This window comes from Rhinoderma darwinii, chromosome 1, assembly GCF_050947455.1.
Source record: "Rhinoderma darwinii isolate aRhiDar2 chromosome 1, aRhiDar2.hap1, whole genome shotgun sequence".
NCBI lineage: Eukaryota > Metazoa > Chordata > Amphibia > Anura > Rhinodermatidae > Rhinoderma > Rhinoderma darwinii.
This window is the reverse complement of record NC_134687.1, coordinates 109,041,156-109,064,004: the sequence shown is the minus strand read 5'-3', so window position 1 is coordinate 109,064,004 and position 22,849 is coordinate 109,041,156. Positions and strand designations below refer to the sequence as shown.

Sequence of the window (22,849 nt, the reverse complement as noted above, 5' to 3'; positions counted from 1 at the left end):
TCTATTTCCAGCATTTTTTTTCTTTTAATGTTGCTGATTATGGCTGACCGGTAATGAAAACTCAAAATTTAATGTCTCAGAAAATGTGAATATTATATAACCCCACTTTCAAAAATAATTTTTAATACCGAAATGTACTGAAAAGTATGTACAGTATATGCCCTCAATACTTGGGCTCCTTCTGCATTAATTACTGCATCAATGCGGCGTGGCATGGAGGCGATCAGCCTGGGGCACTGCTGAGGTGTTATCAATGCGGCGTGGCATGGGGTGATCAGCCTGTGGCACTGCTGAGGTGTTAGAGAAGTCCAGGTTGCTTTGATAGCGGCCTTCAGCTCATCTGCATTGTTCGGTCTGGTGTCTCTCATCTTCCTCTTGATAATACCCCATAGATTCTTCTCTATGGGGTTTAGGTCAGGTGAGTTTGCTGGCCAATCAAGCACAGTGATACTGTTATTAAACCAGGTATTGGTACTTTTGGCAGTGTGGGCAGGTGCCAAGTCCTGCTGAAAAATGAAATCAGCATCTCCATAAAGCTTTCAGCAGAGGGAAGCATGAAGTGCTCTAAAATTTCCTGGTAGACGGCTGCGTTGACTCTGGACTTGATATAACACAGTGGACCAACACTGTTGCTCAGTGGTCCAAAGTCCTGTTTTCAGATGAAAGTAAATTTTGCATTTCATTTGGAAATCAAGGGTCTGGAGGAAGAGTGGAGAGGCGTCAATCCAAGTTACTTGTGGTCCAGTGTGAAGTTTCCACAGTCAGAGATGGTTTGGGGAGCCGCGTCATCTACTGGTGTTGGTCCACTGTGTTATATCAAGTCCAGGGTCAACACAGCCGTCTACCAGGAAATTTTAGAGCACTTCATGCTTCCCTCTGCTGACAAGCTTTAAGGAGATTTCATTTTCCAGCAGGACTTGGCACCTGCCCACACTGCCAAAAGTAATAAGACTACAAAATTATTTATCATTGGGTAGATAATTTAATGTAAAATGTAATGCAACAAATTGAAAGAGTTTCGAGCAGAACAGCAGTTATAGACAAGAAAAGTGGAACACATAGAAAAAGAAAAAAATTCAAAACCACCTTCACCATGTTAGTAACTACTTGATTGGGGAACCTTAAGCCTTGATTACGGCCTTACAATGCCTTCCCATGGAGTGAACCAAGTTTTTTAGTTCTTCAGGTTTTCTAATGTAATACCAATATTGTATTATTGCTTCTATTAATTGTGTTTTAGTCCTTGGTTGCTTCTGACTAACAAGTTTCTTTAATTGGCTTCATAGATTTTCAATGGGGTTAAGGTCAGGGCTATTTCCAGGCCATTCTAGCAGCGTAACATGATTATCCTGAAACCACTTTTTGCACACGGCAGCAACATGACATGGAGCTGAATCCTGTTGAAATATAAAGGCTTCATTATCTTGGAAAAGATCACATGCAAAAGGCTTCAATTTGGGCTCAAGTATTTCATTTATGTATTTTTTGACATTTACACTTCCATTAGTCACACAAATTCTGCCCACACATTTTCTGTCATACATCCCCAGATCATAAGACTAACATGGTAGCTGTAATGCAATCCGTATACAAATATTCCCCAATTCTTCTCCTTACGTTCTTTATGCAATCACTACCGAATAGGGAGATTCTGGTCTCATTATTACAGATGATTCTGTCCCATTGTTTCTCTGTCCAGTTAACATGGGGTTTAGCCCACTGTAAGGCTGGGTTCACACGTGGCGGAATTTCACTAGAATTCCGCTGCGGACACTCCGCAGCGTTAATCCGCAGCGGAGCCGTTTCTGCATTCACTTCCACTTCTATTTAGAAGTGTTCGTTTAGACGATGCGTAAAATTCCGCTGCGGAGCATAGGCTGCGGAGAGGAATTTGGTGTCCGCAGCATGCTCTGTCTGTTGCGGAGCAGTGGAGGACTCATGGCGGAATTTCTCCATTGACTTCAATGGAGATTCTAATTTCCACAATGAAGTCCGCAGCTGTCATGCACATGTTATGTGTGCTGCGGATGCGTCTTGCTTTTTTAACTTGACATTTCTTCATTCTGGCTGGACCTATGTATTTCTAGGTCTACAGCCAGACTGAGGAAGTCAATGGGGCTCCCGTAATGACGGGAGCGTTGCTAGGAGACGTCTGTAAATAGTCACTGTCCAGGGTGCTGAAAGAGTTAAGCGATCGGCAGTAACTGTTTCTGCACCCGGGACAGTGACTACCGATCCCAATATACAGCAACCTGTAAAAAAATAGAAGTTCATACTTACCGAGAACTCCCTGCTTCTGTCTCCAGTCCGGCCTCCCAGGATGACGTTTCAGTCGAAGTGACGGCTGCAGCCAATCACAGGCCAAGCACAGGCTGCAGCGGTCACATGGACTGGCGCATCATCCAGGGAGGTCGGGCTGGATGCCGAAAGAGGGACGCGTCACCAAGACAACGGCCGGTAAGTATGAAATTCTTTTACTTTCACTAGGGAAAGTGCTGTCCCTTCTCTCTATCCTGCACTGATAGGGAGAAGGGAAGCACTTTTCCCGCAGTCCGCAGCAGCTAGTCCGCATCAATTTTCTGCACATTTTGGGCAGATCCGCAGCCGTAATCCGCAACCCGGATTAGGTGCGGCATTGATGCGGACAGTTGCGGAGGAAATCCGCCACGTGTGGTCATGCCCTAATCTTTTCAATCTTTCTTTGAGCAACAAAATTGGCTTTTTTTTGTGTGGAATTCTAGCATTTAGACCAAATTCTTCCAGTTTGCAGCGAATAGTCCGTGCACTAAACTTCAAACCACATTGAGACAGCTCACTTTGTATAGACACCGATGATATTCTTCTGTTATCTAGACACAGTCTTTTAATTCTTCTATCACCACCTGCTGTTCTGCACCTTTTTCTGCCTGTACCAGTCCGGTTTTGCGGTGACTGAGTCGTCTTATACCTCCTAAATGTTTTTAAAATACCTCCTTTGGTGAGGTTTCCTATTTTACATCGCTTTCCGGGTGAAAAATACAGTTATGCTTATTGGTTACATTCCAGCCAAGGAAATCCGGTTTGGATCAACCTAAGGACGTTGTGCTTTCCCTTTCTGGTTATTTAGCTCCAACTTTGGATAGAATTCACATAATTGAACAAAATTTGTTGCATTGCATTCTACATTAAATTATATTTCCAATATATAATTATGGTATTATTGAAAAAAAAACATGCACTTTTTTCAAAAAGTTTCCACAATTTTTGACACTACTCTATATATGTTTGTTTTTAGGAGGAGATGTGTGTCTCAGGCTCGGCTTTGGTAAGACTTTTATCCACAAACATGACTTTCTATTCATTGTTTACACAACATTATGCTTTGATGCAAAATAACATGAAGGCTCCAATAAGTGTAAAGTGCTGAGTGTCATCTTTTGGTGTCTACTTTCAGAACATACACACATATATATATATATATATATGTATATATATATATATATATATATATATATGGGTATAGAGATATAATCTGATTTATTTATTTTATAATAGAGGTTTTATTTATTTCTATGTATATGCTTATTGTGTGGGGTTAAATCAACATTATACAAAGACAATATTTTTTGGTTGTTAACTGAAACTTATATTTTCCCTTTTTATCTATGTAAAAGTTTGCAGATATACCCCTCTCAATCTGATGCCACAGAGATAAATTTTGTTTTATATTTAGAGATGAACAAATATTATTATTTAGTTTGAGATACATGGTAAAAGATGGTTATTCAAATGATTCTATGAAAGTGGAGTATTTTAAATGGGTGTTTACAGAATTTTCATGCTATTTAGTAGACTTTAAAATTGTTGTCATTCTACATAAAGTACAGCTAAGTAAATTTGCAAATACATTGCATTACTAATCATGTACTGATCTTCATTTACAAATATATTATAGCCTAGCCTAGAGCTGCGATCAGAATTCTGAGTCCTGGTGCTACATGAATCAGTCAACAGTATATCGACAGACACTCCACTAACAGCTTTGTTGAGATCATGTGATGCACTGTATTCTGGGAGAGTAGATTTTCTATAAAACACATTAGACATATCTAACTAAAATGCAAATTACTAGAACAAACTCTGTAGACACTAAACAAGAGGATAATGCTTGGTTTTTTGAGCGCAGCATCTCATATAGTTGTGAATGTAGTTGTTCAGTAAAAGATCAATAAATAAAGTGTTTTCAAACTTGTTCAGTTATGTAGAAATTATGTTTTCATAATTTATATAAGGGGTGTTCAAAAGGATTGTCTTTTTAAAAGGATCCCACCACTGTGATCAGCTGATCGCTATGGGTCCAGCTTATGAAAACCTTGGTGATTAGATAATATTAATAAATATTACATGGTGCCCCTCCAAATAAATGAGTTATACAGGTCCGTGAGAGCAGTAACTGCTCTTCTTTTGCAGCTGTCTACTCAGGCTATTTAGAGGAGTAGAGAGCCCACGTCTATGGCATTAATATTGCATAACAGAACATACGGACAGAAGTTGTCTTGTTGAGTCATAAACACGTGTAGCATTTCTTTGCTGTTTCCTTTAAAAGCTACATTTTTATATTATTTATAAATTTATAATTTTAATAACACAAAGACTATTTAAAGATATTGTATATAACACCACCGATTAATAGGGAATTTGAGCCAATGTAAGCATTTACAAATATACAATTTTTCTTCTCAATTTACAATATGCATTCATAAACTTTTATTTCAGGTCACAGGTTTGTTATGGAAGCTTCCAATTAGCTCCAAACAAAGCCTTGGTAAAATATAAAATCATTTAGAAGATTTAATCTGAGAACAGTATCAGCACCACAACCATCCATTCGTCATAAAATTCTATGTATGGATACACTATACTAAAAAGTTTAATTGAATGAATTAACAACAATCACTCAGAATATCATTACTGTTCTGTGGGACTAATATGGAGACTCTTGTAGGACATAGAAAAATCCATGAAAAATATTTCTGAACTCGAGTTTAATGGTAAGAACGAACTTGCAAGACAGAGAGTATTTTTTACTTCAACCTGAAAAATGTTAATTTTGTGCAATGAGTTGTAAATATTTTTTTTAAGATTGTTTTCAAATGCTTGAATGTGCCATAAGTGCTGTTTCAAGTAACTAACATAAGTTTTTCTTTATTAGGGCACATTCAGACGTGGCAGAATTGCTATTGAATTCCGCTGCGGACAGTCCGCAGTGGAATTCTGCAGCAGCTGGTTTTTACATTTCTTTCTATACATTTTTAGGAAACTTAGTTCAGACATTGCAGAAAATAACTGTGCGGAAATTAGGCTGCGGTGCAGATTTTTCCCTCCGCCACATGCTCTTTCCATTGCGGAGAAGAAGCGGAATTTCACTGCGGATTTCAGCCTTTGCAATGCAAAAACTGAAATCTCTGGCAAGTCCGCTGTGATATCTGCAACGTCTGAATTACCTGTCAAATATGCAAATTTTGGTGCAGATACGCTGTGTAATTGCCCTAAATCTGCACCAACATTTGCAGCTGAAAAATTCTGCCACGTCTGAACATGGCCTTAAAGTACATATTGTGGTGAAGATATAGACTGGCGTTTTAAACACCAGTCTGAAACTAATTTACGCAGACGGGAAATGCGCCAAATTTATTAAAAAGTGCACTCCTCTTAATAAATGTGATGAATCTTTGGTTGTCCATGCAACAGAAATGCAAATCTACGCCTGCTATAAGCAGGTGTAGATTTGCGCCATAATATACTCCAGTTTCTGGTGAAATTATGTTAAATCTGTTGTTCAGTCAGAGGCACGCACCCTTCCACTAAACACTTTCAGAGTGTGGCGAGAGAAGTAAGTTGCACATTTATGCACAACTATGGCAACTTTTATGCTAGAAAACTGGCGTAAACCTTTTTATTTATTCCTCCCATTAGGCCAGAAGCATAACTTGAAGCACCTGGGCTCCAAAATCAAATCTGTAACAGGGCCCCCACCGACCAAGTGCCATTTATAATACTGATGTTTTCTTATGTGAAGGGACTTTAAAACTTTAAATGCCCCTGGGGCACCAGGGCAACGGCTACCTCTGCATCTTCTAAATCATTTGTCCATTTATTTATCCATCCAAAATAATTTAGTATAAAGACATAGTTACAATAGTTACAACAGTGTAAGAATTATTTCTTACTGCTTCTTTCTGGTCTTGAAGTAGTTTTGGTCTTCTTGTGGAATCCACTTTCATGAAGTGCTTTAAACCAGTCTCTTAGTCGATTTGCAATTTCTCTGAACTCCGAGTCAGTGCACACTAAAAATGACAACAAAATAAAATCTATAAATATAATTTTAGGTGGCATTTTCATCACATTTTAGCATAAGCAAAGGAAAAAATATTATTCAAACATTTATTTTTCTTTATTACATACAGTTATGTCCAGAATTATTTGGACAGTGACAAAATATTCATGATTTGGGCTCTGCATGCCACCACATTGGATTTGAAATGAAACAACTGAGATGCAATTGAAGTGTAGACTTTCAGGTTTAATTCAAGGGATAGAACAAAAATATCCTGTGAAATGTTTAGGAATTGCAACCATTTTTCTACACAGCCTCCTCATCTCAGGGGCTCAAAAGTAATTGGACAAATTAAAATGTTAAAATGTTTTTTTTTTAATACTTTGTAGAGAATCCTTTGCAGGCAATGACTGCCTGGAGTCTGAAGCCCATGGACATCACCAAACGCTGGTGTAAAGGATCTGCCAGGCAATACGTCTGTGGATACTCCCAGGATTAATCAATCGACACCTGAGGCCGGACCTCTTAGACTGACTCCGGCTCCCACCAATCAGGGTGGCAGGCTCAGGAGTGGGAGAGCCTATCGCGGCCTGGTCAGTCGGAGTTAGCTCCGCCCCTTGTCCATTTATACCTGCCGTTTTCTCTTCCTCATTGCTTGTGATTCTTCCTGGTTTCCTGGCCCCGCTACAGCCTTGCTCCAGCCTGCTTCTGCCTTGCTTCAGCCTTGCTACAGCTTCCGCTTATCCTGCTTCGCTCTGCCCCCGGCTTGCTTCCTGCTCCTTGCTCTGCGTTTGTATACTACGTGACATACTGATCCTGACTGGCTCGTTCATCACTCTGGTTTCCTCACGGTGTTCCGTGGGCTACTGCCCCTTCCCTTGCTTGTTCCCTGTTTGTATTCCCTTGCACTTAGTCAGCGTAGGGACCGCCGCCAAGTTGTACCCCGTCGCCTAGGGCGGGTCGTTGCAAGTAGGCAGGGACAGGGCGGTGGGTAGATTAGGGCTCACTTTTCCCCTCCTTCCTGCCATAACATAATCACAAGCCTATACCTAGTCTACCCTTTCTTCTATTATATTATGGACCCCCTTGAGACCCTGACCCAGCAGATGCAGGGCCTCTCCCTACAGGTCCAGGCCCTGGCTCAGAGGGTCAACCAGCCTGACGCTGCCGTAGTAGTACCCCTCGCCTAACCTCTAGAACCTGACCTCAAGTTACCTGACCGGTTCTCAGGGGACCGTAAGACTTTTCTCTCCTTTAGGGAGAGTTGCAGACTTTACTTCCGTCTAAAACCTCACTCCTCAGGTTCCGAGAACCAGCGGGTGGGAATCATTATATCCCGACTCCAGGAAGGGCCCCAAGAGTGGGCCTTCTCCTTGGCTCCTGACGCCCCTGAACTTTCCTCCGTTGACCATTTTTTCTCTGCCCTCGGACTCATTTACGACGAGACTGACAGGACTGCCTTAGCCGAGAGTCAGCTGGTGACTTTACGTCAGGGTAGGAGACCTGTTGAGGAATACTGTTCTGACTTTAGAAAGTGGTGCGTAGCTTCTCGGTGGAATGATCCTGCCCTAAGGTGCCAGTTTAGGCTAGGCTTATCTAACGCCCTGAAGGATCTGCTTGTTAGCTACCCCTCTTCTGACTCCCTAGACCAGGTTATGGCCTTAGCAGTACGACTTGACCGACGTCTCAGGGAACGACAGCTTGAACGATTCAGTGTTTTCCCCTCTGACTTCCCTGCGATTCCCCCCGAGGTCCCGTCTCCTCGCTCTTCCATGGAAGACTAGGAGGTACCTATGCAACTCGGGGCCTCCGTGTCCCCTCGACAACGTAGAGAGTTCCGCAGGAAGAATGGTCTCTGCTTCTATTGTGGGGATGACAAGCATCAACTGAACACCTGTCCCAGGCGCAAGAATAAGCAGCCGGAAAACTTCCGCGCCTAAGTGATCATCGGGGAGGTCACTTGGGCGCACAGGTATTTCCCGTTAATATGAAACGCAATCAAATTTTGCTTCCATTTCAGGTCTCGTTTGCTGGTCGGTCTGCCACCGGCAGTGCCTTCGTGGATTCAGGCTCATCTGCTAATATCATGTCTGTGGAATTTGCTATGTCTCTAAAAATGCCTTTTATTGATTTGCCTAATCCTGTCCCGGTAGTGGGTATCGACTCCACTCCTCTTGCTAATGGTTATTTTACTCAGCATACCCCTGTTTTTTAACTCCTTGTTGGCTCCATGCATTTGGAGCAGTGCTCTGTACTGTTGATGCAGGGATTATCGTCCGATCTGGTATTAGGTCTTCCCTGGTTGCAGTTGCATAATCCCACGTTTGATTGGAATACTGGGGATCTCACCAAATGGGGTAATGAATGCCTGACGTCATGTCTTTCGGTTAACTCTATTTCTCCCCGTGAGGAGGTAAACACGCTACCTGAGTTTGTTCAGGACTTCGCTGATGTTTTCTCTAAGGAGGCCTCCGAGGTGTTGCCCCCTCATAGAGATTACGATTGCGCCATCGATTTGGTACCAGGTGCTAAGCTTCCTAAGGGTAGGATATTTAATCTTTCATGTCCTGAACGTGAAGCCATGAGGGAATATATCCAAGAATGCCTGGCCAAGGGTTTCATTCGACCCCTCGACTTCTCCTGTAGGTGCTGGCTTCTTCTTCGTGGGGAAGAAGGATGGTGGTCTTAGGCCGTGCACTGACTATCGTAACTTGAATAAGGTCACAGTAAGGAACCAGTATCCCCTTCCTTTGATTCCGGATCTTTTTAATCAGGTTCAGGGGGCCCAATGGTTCTCTATGTTTGATCTACGGGGGGCGTATAACCTTATCCGCATCAAAGAGGGGGATGAGTGGAAGACTGCGTTCAACACGCCCGAAGGTCATTTCGAATACCTGGTCATGCCCTTTGGGTTGTGTAATGCCCCTGCTGTCTTCCAGAATTTTATTAATGAAATTCTGAGAGATTACCTGGGAAATTTTCTTGTAGTGTACCTTGATGACATACTGGTGTTTTCCAAGGACTGGTCCTCCCACGTGGAGCATGTCAGGAAGGTGCTCCAGGTCCTCCGGGAAAATAATCTGTTTGCTAAAACCGAAAAATGTGTGTTTGGGGTACAGGAGATACCATTTTTGGGTCAAATCCTCACTCCTCATGAATTCCGCATGGACCCTGCCAAGGTTCAGGCTGTGGCGAAATGGGTCCAACCTGCCTCCCTGAAGGCGCTACAGTGTTTTTTGGGGTTCGCTAACTATTACAGGAGATTTATTGCCAACTTCTCGGTCGTCGCTAAGCCTCTTACGGACCTCACTCGCAAGGGTGCTGATGTCCTCCACTGGCCTCCTGAGGCCGTCCAGGCTTTTGAGACCCTCAAGAAGTGCTTTATCTCGGCCCCTGTGCTGGTTCAGCCCAACCAAAGGGAGCCATTTATCGTGGAGGTTGACGCGTCCGAGGTGGGAGTGGGGGCCGTCTTGTCCCAGGGTACCAGGTCCCTCACCCATCTCCGCCCCTGTGCTTACTTCTCTAGGAAGTTTTTGCCCACGGAGAGTAACTATGATATTGGCAACCGCAAACTTTTAGCCATTAAATGGGCTTTTGAAGAGTGGCGTCACTTCTTGGAGGGGGCCAGACACCAGGTAACGGTCCTTACTGACCACAAGAATATGGTTTTCCTAGAATCTGCCCGGAGGCTTAATCCGAGACAAGCTCGATGGGCGCTATTTTTTACCAGATTTAACTTCTTGGTTACCTATAGGGCTGGGTCCAAGGGTACTTAGGGAGAACCATGACTCCGCACTATCTGGTCATCCTGGCATCTTGGGTACCAAACACCTCATTACCAGAAACTATTGGTGGCCTGGGTTGCCTAAAGACGTTAGGGCTTACGTCGCTGCTTGTGAGGTTTGTGCTAGGTCCAAGACCCCTAGGTCCCGACCTGCGGGCTTACTACGTTCTTTGCCCATTCCCCAGAGACCTTGGACCCATATCTCCATGGATTTTATCACCGATTTGCCTCCATCTCAAGGCAAGTCGGTGGTGTGGGTGGTAGTAGACCGCTTCAGCAAGATGTGCCACTTTGTGCCCCTTAAGAAACTACCTAACGCCAAGACGTTAGCTTCTTTGTTTGTTAAACACATTCTGCGTCTCCATGGGGTCCCAGTCAATATCGTTTCTGACAGAGGGGTACAATTTGTTTCTTTATTTTGGAGAGCCTTTTGTAAAAAGTTGGAGATTGATCTGTCCTTCTCCTCCGCCTTCCATCCCGAAACTAATGGCCAAACGGAGAGGACTAATCAATCCCTGGAACAATATTTAAGGTGTTTTATCTCTGACTGTCAATTTGATTGGGTCTCACTCATTCCCCTCGCCGAATTTTCCCTGAATAACCGGGTCAGTAACTCGTCAGGGGTCTCCCCGTTTTTCTGTAATTTCGGGTTTAATCCACGGTTCTCCTCCGTTTCTCCTGGTAGTTCCAATAATCCCGAGGTAGAGGACGTTCATCGGGAACTGTGCACAGTCTGGGCCCAGGTTCAGAAGAACCTAGAGGCGTCCCAGAGCGTACAAAAGATTCAGGCTGATAGAAGACGTTCTGCTAACCCCCGGTTTGTCGTCGGGGATCTGGTGTGGTTGTCGTCTAGGAACTTGCGCCTTAAGGTCCCGTCCAGGAAGTTTGCTGCCCGTTTTATTGGGCCTTATAAGGTCATTGAAGTCCTCAACCCTGTATCCTTCCATCTGGAGCTGCCCCCATCCTTTCGCATACACGACGTCTTTCATGCCTCCCTCCTTAAACGCTGCTCCCCGTCCTGGTCCCCCGCGAGGAGACCTCCTGTTCCCGTTCTCACCCCTGAGGGGGTGGAATTCGAGGTGGCCAAGATTGTGGACAGTAGGATGATCCAGGGCTCCCTCCAGTACCTGGTCCATTGGAGAGGATACGGGCCGGAGGAGAGGACTTGGGTACCTGCTCGAGATGTTCACGCTAGGGTATTGGTCAGGAGGTTCCACCTTCTCTTCCCCACTAAACCAGGTCCTCTTAGTAAGGGTCCGGTGGCCCCTCATAAAAGGGCGGGTACTGTAAAGGATCTGCCAGGCACTACGTCTGTGGATACTCCCAGGATTAATCAATCGACACCTGAGGCCGGACCTCTTAGACTGACTCCGGCTCCCACCAATCAGGGTGGCAGGCTCAGGAGTGGGAGAGCCTATCGCGGCCTGGTCAGTCGGAGTTAGCTCCGCCCCCTGTCCATTTATACCTGCCGTTTTCTCTTCCTCATTGCTTGTGATTCTTCCTGGTTTCCTGGCCCCGCTACAGCCTTGCTCCAGCCTGCTTCTGCCTTGCTTCAGCCTTGCTACAGCTTCCGCTTATCCTGCTTCGCTCTGCCCCCGGCTTGCTTCCTGCTCCTTGCTCTGCGTTTGTATACTACGTGACATCCTGATCCTGACTGGCTCGTTCATCACTCTGGTTTCCTCACGGTGTTCCGTGGGCTACTGCCCCTTCCCTTGCTTGTTCCCTGTTTGTATTCCCTTGCACTTAGTCAGCGTAGGGACCGCCGCCAAGTTGTACCCCGTCGCCTAGGGCGGGTCGTTGCAAGTAGGCAGGGACAAGGCGGTGGGTAGATTAGGGCTCATTTTCCCCTCCTTCCTGCCATAACAGCTGGGATTCCTCCTTTGTGATGCTTTGCCAGGCCTATACTGCAGCTGACTTCAGTTGTTGATGGTTTGTAGGTTTTTCTGCCTTAAGTTCTGTCTTAAGCAAGTGAAATGCATGCTCAATCGGGTTGAGATCTGGAGATTGACTTGGCCATTGCAGAATATTCCACTTCTTTGCCTTAAAAAACTCCTGGGTTGCTTTCGCAGTATGTTTTGGGTCATTGTTCATCTGTACTGTGAAGCGACGTTCAATCAACCTTGCTGCATTTGGTTGAATCTGAGCAGAAAGTATATCCCTGAACTCTTCAGAATTCATTCAGCTGCTTCTGTCTTCTGTCACATCATCAATAAACACAAGTGACCCAGTGCCTTTGGCAGACATGCATGCCAATGCCATCACACTGCCTCCACCATGTTTTACAGAGGATGTGGTGTTCTTTGGATCATGAGCCGTTCCAAGCCTTCTCCATACATTCTTCCTCCCATCATTCTGGAACAAGTTGATCTTAGTTTCAGCTGTCCAAAGAATGCTTTACCAGAACTGGGCTGGCTTCTTTAGATGTTGTTTAGCATAGTCTAATCTGGCCTTTCTATTTTTGAGGCTGATTAATGGTTTGCACCTTGTGGTGAACCCTCTGTATTTGCTCTCAGAAAGTCTTCTCTTTATGGTAGACTTAGACATTGATACACCTACTTCCAGGAGAGAGTTCTTCACTTGGGTAGATTTTGTGAAGGGGTTTTTTTTCACCATGGAAAGGATTCTGCGATCATCCACCACTGTTGTCTTCCGTGGACGTCCAGGCCTTTTGGAGTTCACGAGATCACCAGTCCGCTCTTTTTTTTTTCAAGAATGTATCAAACTGTTGATTTGTCCACGCCTAAAATTTGTGCTATTTCTCTGATGGATTTCTTAATTTTTTTCAGCCTAACGATGGTCTATTTCACTTGCATTGAGAGCTCCTTTGACCTCATGTTGTGGGTTCACAGCAACAGCTTCCAAATGCAAATGCCACACCTGTAATCAACTCCAGACCTTTTACCAGCTTAAATGATGATGGGTTAATGAGTGAAGAGCCGATGCAGCCCATTAAATAGCTTTTGTCATAATTGTCCAATTACCTTTGGTCCCTTGAAAAAGAGGCAGCTACATATTAACCTCTTCACGAGCTGCAACTGTACGTCCTGCAGAGGGCTTGCTTTCCGCACCAGGACGTACAGTTGCAGAGCGGTTCCCGGCGCACACTCGCCTAACGGACAGTGTCCGGGAACCGGGAGGTCAGCTGTCCCCGACAGCTGACACTCCAGTCTTGCCGGTCAGCGGACCATCGCCGCTGATTTCGGCAATTAACCCCATAAATGCGGCGACTGATTGCGATCGCCGCATTTAAGGGGTTTGAAACTCATCGGCAGCCCCCACAAAGTGATTGTGGGGGCTGTCGATGCTTGTCGTGGCAATCGGAGGCCAGACAATGACCTCCAGGTTTCCATGTACGGAAGCCTCGGAGGAGCAGCCTCCGGCCGGTCCTCCGGGGCTTCCTGTCAGTGTGACTGTCACGTCACAATAACAGTTAGAATACATTACACTACGTAGGTGCAAGTCTAAAAGTCCCCTAGTGGGACAAGTAAAAAAAGTAAAGAAAAGTAATAAATTTTTTTTTAAAAAAAGTGTAAAAATAAAAGTTAAAAGTTATATAAACAAAAAAATGCTTTTTTTCCTATAATAAGATTTCCATTACAGGAAAAAAAATTAACACTTTAAAAAAAGTACACATATTTGGTATCGCCGCGTTCGTAACGACACAAACTATAAAACTATAATGTTATTTTTCCCGCACGATGAACACCCCAAACAAAATCAATAAAATACGACAACAGAATCGCTAAAAAGTGATCAAAAAGTCGCATGTACCCGAAAATAGTACCAATAAAAACTACAAACCGTCCCGCAAAAAACAAGCCCTTACACAGCTTTTTTGACTAAAAAATAAAAAGGTTATGGCTCTCAGAATATGGTGACACAGAAAATAAATTATTTTATAAAAATAAGTGATTTTATTGCACAAAAGCTGCAAAACATAAAAAAACCTATAGACATATGGTATTACCGTAATCGTAGTGTTCCAAAATAGGATAAGATAGGGCGCCATTTATCAGTGCGACACCGGCCACATATCTATGAATTATTATTTCTTTACCACATGATTATACCCTCTTATTATGCCCTGATGTACTCCACACAGGTTACATATGCCCCCACATTATAAACTGAAATACCAGCAATACCCCAAACAGAACTATTACCAAGCAAAATCTGCGCTCCAAAAGCAAACTAGCGTCCCTCTCTTCTGAGCCCTGCAGCGTGCCAAAAAAGACGTTTGCGCCCACATATATGGCATCGCCATACCCGAGAGAACCCGCTTAACGGTTTATGAAGTATTTGTCTTCAGTGGAACAAACTGGGCACAACATATTATGCACTAAAATGGCATATCAGTGGAAAATAGCAATATTCACACCATCCGCTGTGCATTAACCCCTTTGCGCACTATGACTTAATAGCATGTCATGGTGCGGGAGTTGATGTATGGAGCGGGCTCACGTGCTAAGCCCGCTCCATACGTTGTGGGTGTCTGCTGTGTATTACAGCTGACACCCAGGACTAATGGACAGGAACAGAGATTGTGCGGTTACAGGAGCCTGTAAAAATAACAATATACTGCAATACATTAGTATTGCAGTATATTGCACCAGCGATCCAATGATCACTGGTTCAAGTCCTATAAGGGGACTAATAAAATGTGTAGAAGAATTTAAGTTCTTAGTAGTGAGAAAGGATAAAGTTTAAAGTTAAAAAAAAAAAACTTTTCGCATTTTTCTTCTAAAGTAATGTAAAAAAATAAACAAAATTGGTATCGCTACGTCCATAAAAGGCCGAACTATTACAAAATACCATTATTTAACTTGCACGGTGAACACCGTAAAAAACTTAAATACTTTAAACCGTTTTTTTTGTCACCTTAGCTCTCAAAAAAAAATTTAATACAACTTTTTGATGATATTTTATGTACCAAAAAATGGTACCAATAAAAACTGCAGCTTGTCCCGCAAAAAATAAGACCTCCCACCGCTCAATCAACCGAAAACTAACAAAGTTACGGCTCTCAGAATGTGGTAAAACAAAACAATTTGTATTTTAACAAATAGATTTTTCTTTGTAAAAGTAGTATAATATAAAAAAAACTATATAAGTTTTGTATCACTGTAATTGTATTGAGCTGTAGAATAAAGTTTTCGTTTTTACCACACGGTGAAAGCTGTAAAAACAAAAACCCAAAGAAATGTAATCAGATTTTTTTCCGATTTCAGCCCGCAAATAATTTTTTGCAGGTTCCCAGTACATTTTATGGTACTTTAAATGGTGTCAATAGAAACTACAACTCCTCTCGCAAAAAATAAGCACTCACATCACTCTACTTACGGAAAAGGAAATAAGTTATGGCTCTTGGAAGGCGGGGAGTGAAAAACGAAAATAAGAAAGCAAAAAATAGATCAGTCCTGAAAGGGTTAATTCATTTCTAATGAAAAAAAAATGGATGACCACACGTTGGGTATTTCCGTACTCGGGAGAAATTGCTTTATAAAAATTGGTTGTTTTTTTCTTCTTTATCCCTTGTGAAAATGAAAAAATGCAACATTTTAGTGTAAAAAATTTGTGATATTCATTTTGGCGGCCTAATTCTAATAAATTCTGCAAAAGACCCGTGGGGTCTAAATGCTCACTATACACCTAGAAAAATTCCTTGAGGGGTGTTTCCAAAATGGGGTAACTTGGGGATTTCCACTGTTTTGGTCCCTCCAGGGTGTTGCAAAGGCGACTTGGCACCGAAAACCAATCCAGCAAAATCCGTGCTCCAAAATCCAAATGGCGCTCCTTCCCTTCTGAGCGCTGCCATGGGTCCAATCAGCAGTTTATTACCACATATGGGGTATTGCCGTAATCAGGAGACATTGCTTTACAAATATTGGCGTGCATTTTCTTCTTTATTCCTTGAAAATATTAAAAATGTCTATGTTTTTTCAGAGAAACAGTAGATTTTCATTTTTACAAACTAATTCCAATATATGTTGCGAAAAACCTGTGTGGTCAAAATGCTAACTATACACCTAGATACATTTCTTGAGAGGTGTAGTTTTCAAAATGGGGTAACTTTTGGGGGGTTTCCCCTGTTTTGGTCCCTCTAGGGCATTGCAAACGCAACATGGCACCGAAAACCAATCCAGCAAAATCCATGCTCCAAAAGGCGCTCCTTCCCTTCTGAGCCCTGCTGTGGGTCCAATCAGCAGTTTATTACCACATATGGGATATTGCCGTAATCGGGAGACATTGCTTTACAAATGTTGCGGTGCATTTTCTTCGTTATTCCTTGTAAATATTAAAAATTTCTAGTTTTTTTCAGAAAAACAGTAGATTTTCATTTTTACAGACTAATTCCAATATATTTAGCGAAAAACCTGTGTGGTCAAAATGCTAGCTATACCTCTAGATAAATTCCTTGAGGGGTGTAGTTTCCAAAATGGGGTAACTTTTGGAGTGTTTCCACTGTTTTGGCACCACAAGACCTCTTCAAACCTGACAAGGTGCCTAAAATATATTCTAAAAAAAAGGAGGCCCAAAATCCACTGGGTGCTCCTTTGTTCTGAGGTCTGTGTTTCAGTCCATTAGCGCACCAGAGCCACATGTGGGATATTTCTAAAAACTGCAGAATCTGGGCAATAAAATATTGAGTAGCATTTCTCAGGTAAAACCTTCTGTGTTACAATTTTTTTTTTTATTAGAAATGAATTTCGGCAAAAAAAAGGAAATTTGTAAATTTCACCTCTACATTGCTTTAATTTCTGTGAAACGCCTAAAGGGTTAAAACACTTTGTGAATGCTGATTTGAATACCTTGAGGGGTGCAGTTTTCAAAAAGGGGTGACTTCTGGGGATTTTCTAATATATAAGGCCCTCAAAGCCACTTCAGAACTGAACTGGTCTCTGAAAAAATGGCCTTTTGACATTTTCTTTAAAATATGAGAAATTGCTGCTAAAGTTCTAAGCCTTGTAACATCCTAGAAAAATAAAAGGACATTTGTAAAGGGAAGTGTCCATATATATGTATATATATATATATATATATATATATATATATATGTGTACATGTATATATATATATATATGTGTATATATATATATATATATATATGGTATGTATGTATACAGTGTATGTGTATATATATATACACATATATATATGATATATATGGGTATGTATAGTACATATAATGTATCATGAGCCAGGGCTGTAACAACAACAGCCCTGGTCATGAATACGGTTGGAAGCAGAGCAGGACAATTAGCATGTCCCTGCTTTGTTAGGAAACCATGGAGACAAGGGATAGTTATCCCATGTCTCCATTTCAAGTCTCCCGCGCGCACGGACTGCCTCGTGCGGGCTCTCATGAGTCGGCTGGTGATACATTATCACCATGCCGACCCATGCTAGCCTGGGGCAAGCGCCACACTCCCCGCTGCGAGCGTACCGACAGGGTTAAATAGCCCTGCGTCGGTACGCTCAGAAGCCGAGCTCAGGAGACGAAGCCAGCTGGAGCTACGATCAGCTGAGAGCTGCCTGCCTGCCTCACACACCACCGACGTCTCACCTCTCTCTCTCTCTCTCTCTCTCCTCCAAAGACCTGGGTTCCTGCTGCTGCCTCTGCTGCTCCACAAAGTCACGCTAAGTATCAAGTGTAGCAGCAGCTACACTTAACCCTGTCTCTCCCTGTCTCCTCCTGCTGTAACCCTTGCTTCCCTGAGTTAACCCCTTGATCTCCCTGAGTACTGTCCCTACTGTCCCTGAGTTAACCCTTGCTTCCCTGAGTTAACCCCTTGCTGTCCCTGAGTCCCTACTGTCCCAGAGTTAACCCTTGCTTCCCTGAGTTAACCCTTGCTTCCCTGAGTTAACCCCTTGATACTGTCCCTTGCTTCCCTGAGTTAACCCTTGCTTCCCTGAGTTAACCCCTTGATACTGTCCCTTGCTTCCCTGAGTTAACCCCTTGCTCTTCCTGAGTCCCTACTGTCCCTGAGTTAACCCCTTGCTCTCCCTGAGTAAGTTAACCCCTTGTTCTCCCTAAGTTAACCCTTGCTGTCCCTGAGTTAACCCTTGCTGTCCTAGAGTTAACCCTTGCTGTCTATTTTACACAGTAACCCATTCCCCTTGTTCCTCCTTATCCCGTATTAACCCTTAGTGTATAGGGAAAGTTATATTAGGAGGGAGTGGGATAGAGATAGAGAGCGTGTGAGAATCACAAGTAACTTATGTGTATTGTGTTGTAACGTAACTGTATTCTGTGTATGTTTATGTAAGTGGGTGGCGGTATAATATTGTGATACCGTGTTTATACTGTACTGTGATTAGTTACTGTATTATACATATGAGAGTGATTACTGTATGTTAATAAATATTACCTTTATTTACTATACGGTCTTATTCCCTTGAGTAGCCGCTAAAGCAATTAGATCGACGTTAGTATAAGGAAAAGGTAGGGGAACTAGGCATAACCCTAGTGACCCTGTTTATAAAGGCGGTAGTAATAGTGGGTGCCACTAACCAGTGAATCCCGCTATTACCCCACCCCCTTTAACAACGTTCAAAAAACGATGCAAACATAAAGTAGACATATGGGAAATGTTAACTAGTAACTATTTTGTGTGGTATTACTATCTGTTTTACAAGCAGATACGATTAAATTTAGAAAAATGCCAATTTTTCTAAATTTTGGTGTTTTTCAGACATAAATACGAAATTATCGACCAAATTTTTTCACTAACATAAAGTACAACATGTCACGAGAAAACAATCTCAGAATCGCTTGGATAGGTAAAAGCATTCCGATGTTATTACCACATAAAGTAACACATGTTCGATTTGAAAACATTGGCTGTGTCCTGAAGGCCAAAACAGGCTGGGCCCTGAAGGGGTTAAAGAGCTGTAATTCCTAAACACTTCCTCAAATTAGGATGTGAATACCCTCAAATTAAAGCTGAGAGTCTGCACTTTAAGCCCACATTGATTATATAACTGTATATTCAACATGTTTTGGTAAATAGCTAAAATGCCAAAACTTGTGTCACTGTCCAAATAATTCTGGACCTAACTGTACAACCCCTGTCTATATGCACTGTCTATATTAGAGCATATGGGGGTGATAGATTGGGACCCCCAAATAAGAGAGGAAAATGAGTGGGTGCATACAGCAATACTTATACACTTTACTTTTTTTTTTTTTACTTTGTCACATGCTTGAGCATAGATTGATATTTGGCCATAGTGCATCCTCCCAAGTCTCTACAGCTCCTTAAAAAGCACCAGTCTCTGTATACACCTTAATTGCTAATCAGAGGTTTTGACATTCTCTCTAGCAACGGCATCTAACTTTTTTTTGGGTTATATCGATTGGTAGTCTTGAAGCAGCACATAATTAGTAAAATTGTAATTCCCAGTATACCATAGTATATAATATTTTTCAGAATAAGAGGATTTATATTGATGAATTACAGTAACGCCCTGTTCACATCTGTTTTGGAGGCTCCATTAGGGGCCTCTGTTTCAGATAATGTTAGAAATACCGGAAACAATACCGCAGCATTCTGCACTATTGTTTCCGGTAAATCCACGTACACCCAGATGGAAACGCGACGGAACACAATAAAGTCAAAGGGTTCAGTCAGCGCTGGTTGTATCCTTTGTTCAACGGAGGCTGCACTTCCAGGATTTTCGTTATTCTGCTCCGCTGACGGAGCAGAACAACTGAATGCTGTATGCAAATGTGAGCAGGGCCCAATTGGTTCAACTAACAACATTTTTTTGTGGCTTTATCTTAGATATCTAATGCCCACATACCTTTTAGATGACAGCTACTACTATGAGATTTTGTAAAGATTTTTTTAATTATTATATGGCCAGCATTGCAAGGATCACAGAAGAAAACACAAATTGACATTAATTTACTAGAGACTATTAAAGCAATATCATAAGCAATATCTTAGAGTAAGTAAAGTTATTGTAATGTTCTCAACAAATAACCATGTCTGATATAAGTAAGCAATATGGCATTTGCTGCTTCAGAGTATGGGCTCTATTTTTATGTGGATTGTAAAAGCAAGCGCACTAAACCCCTCAGGCTCCCACTTGTTCACCCGATTAAAAAAAAAATGTTTTCTCTCTCTAGATCGTGCACATGAATTCTGTTCTTCAACTTTGTCTGACATGCTGTCAAATTCTTACACACAATTTTATGATATAGAGAACAAATACAATGAATTATAGTACAAGGCCTGTCAAATTCATTCGAAAACAAGTCAACTTAAAAAAAAAATGCTATAAAATATTTATTGTGCTTAGCTTTTAACTGTAAAAAGATTTAACATTTCACCAATCTGGTAGCAATATTTATCAGTTTATGTAGGTCTCATTTATGCTGCACAGTTTACAAAGTACGACAAGTACAGTATAATGCTGCATGAAACACATGGAGAAAAGCATTATTATTTTTTACTTTCTTGGGAAAATTATCCCAGGCTGTATTCTACATCGGATGAAGCTGCTTAGACAAGGTATAATATAGAGAAAAGGAGAATTCACTTGTCATTATATGTGTAGTAATATGTTCTGAAGACTCAATATTCTATCGAAAAAGGAGCCCCAATATGAAGCAGTAGGATGTTTTCCTTCATAAATTTTGTCGCATCTTATGCTTATGTTGCTTAAACATTTTTATTATATGGATACAGAATATAAATAGACCAAAAAGACCTATGTGACAATGAATAGAAAAGAGACAAAAAAAAAATGTAGTAAAAGGTCAAATATCAATATCAGTTTTTAAAGGAAAACGTATAATGTTTTCTTTTAGGCCTCATGCACACGACCATAGCCGTGTGCACGGCCGTGATTTTCGGGTCGGCAGGCTGCGGACTGTGAGCCGCAGGCTGCCCGCAAATCGCGGGACATGCACATGGCCGCCGCCATTGTTTTCAATGAGCCCGGACCGTCGAACACGGCCGTAATAAGACATGCCCGTTCTTTCTGCGGTCCGGGCTGTGCAAAGACCGCAAAAACTACAGTCGTGTGCATGGCCCCATAGAAAAGAATGGGGCCGCAATTCTCCCGTGGATTTTCGGGAGAATTGCGGCCGCAAAAACACGTTCGTGTGCATGGGGCCTTAGATTTCTCCTCTCCTTACAAGTAAAACCTGATCAATCTTCCTAAAGAAATGATGACTGTAAGTCACAATTAAAAAAAAAAAAAAAGCCATTTGCTATCACCACCGACTATAGGGATAATGTTTTGTTCTATTAATTCTCTGTCCAACCTATATGTTTAATTCTCTTAGAAATACTGCTTCATGTTGACATGACAGTATCACGCAGTTGCCCAAGGTTCATATTGCAAATCTCCCATTCAACCACGTCCCATCAATGTGCAATTATATTGAGATTTACTGGCTGTGCAGGTGATTCGAGTGCTCTGAATGCATCATTTATTTTGTGGAAACAGTTGAAAATGTGCTTTGTGACATGACATATCTTGATAGCCATTAGAAGATGGGTAGTCTATGGCCATAAAGGACTGCCTACTGTCATCAACAATACTCAGATAGGCTGTGAAATATTCCTCATACCATTACCACAAGCAGACTGATTGATAGCAACAAAGTAAGAGGTATCCATGTGGTTTATACTAAATTATTACACTACCGTTTGCATGGTGCAGGAGAAATTTATATCTACCACACCAGAAAACTTTTATCTTCAAGTGGCATTCCAGTAAACAATTTGAAAGCCCAAAGTCATGCTTACAGTGTAAACAGCCATCTAGCATGGGAATGCCACAAAGTCATACCAACCAGACTTGAACAGGCACCCTTCTGTATAAAACACAGCTAATAGACAGGCTCCAGGGCGAAGAGGCTACCGCTAAAGCCTATTTCTAAGTGTTGGATACCCGAATATCTTTCTTGGTCAAGTGGTTCAATGTTCGATGTTACTTTATCACATCATTAGACGTCTTTGTAAATTATGTTGTTGCACAATATAGGTCATAGAGAATCAGTAGAGTTTAATTTAGTGGAAGGATTCAACAGGTGTAACTAGAACGTGCACGGCCCCATTCCATACATTTGATTGGGGCCACCCCAGCCTGTAACCCCCAAATATTGAACTCCCTAGTATGGACCAGCCTAGATCAGACCCTTAAATCAGTCCCAATATCAGATATTAAAAAATAAGTAAATTACTCACAGCACCTAGATTGTTCACAAGGACTGGGCTTCGGCGCTTAGAAAGTACTGACCCAGGGCAGCACCAGGACCTTTTATGCCTTTCATGGTATAAATCTTGTGTGCCGTGGCCTGATGTGGCAGCCTGTGGGGATCCGGGTTCGGGCCCCCTGAACTGGGATTCAAGGTGTCAGATCGGTGAAAATAATTATCTTCTTTCCCAATAAGTGGGGGATTTGTGTACCATTCTACAAGGCCAAGAGAATAGGCAGTGGAATTGTAGACACTACAGCATCCTACTCAAAGTGAATACTACCCTCTAGTTATGTACAAACAAAAAATGTATAAAGAACATCTGCAGAATCATATAACATGACATTTTGGGGTAGAGGGCTGATCAGTGGGATAACCTTTGAAAGTGTGTCTTATCCCAAGAGTCCTTTTGTGTATTGTGTCACCAATAGCAGCAAACACATTATAAACACTAATGTTTCATGGCAAAAAAGGCTGCAGTTCAAGCCATTACTCATCGAGGCAATTTTGCCTGTTGAATAAAAGTGGATTTGAA

General features: G+C 42.2%; 1 protein-coding gene across 2 annotated transcripts in view; it reads right to left on the bottom strand.

Moving 5' to 3' along the window:
- The window catches only part of SPOCK3 (SPARC (osteonectin), cwcv and kazal like domains proteoglycan 3), a 362,511-nt gene that overhangs the window by 26,433 nt on the left and 313,229 nt on the right, over positions 1-22,849 (bottom strand). For both annotated transcript variants that reach the window (XM_075860267.1, XM_075860268.1), the window contains exon 7: positions 6,210-6,326. In XM_075860267.1, coding sequence (XP_075716382.1) covers positions 6,210-6,326 — 117 coding nt within the window. The remainder of the gene's footprint in view (positions 1-6,209; positions 6,327-22,849) is intronic.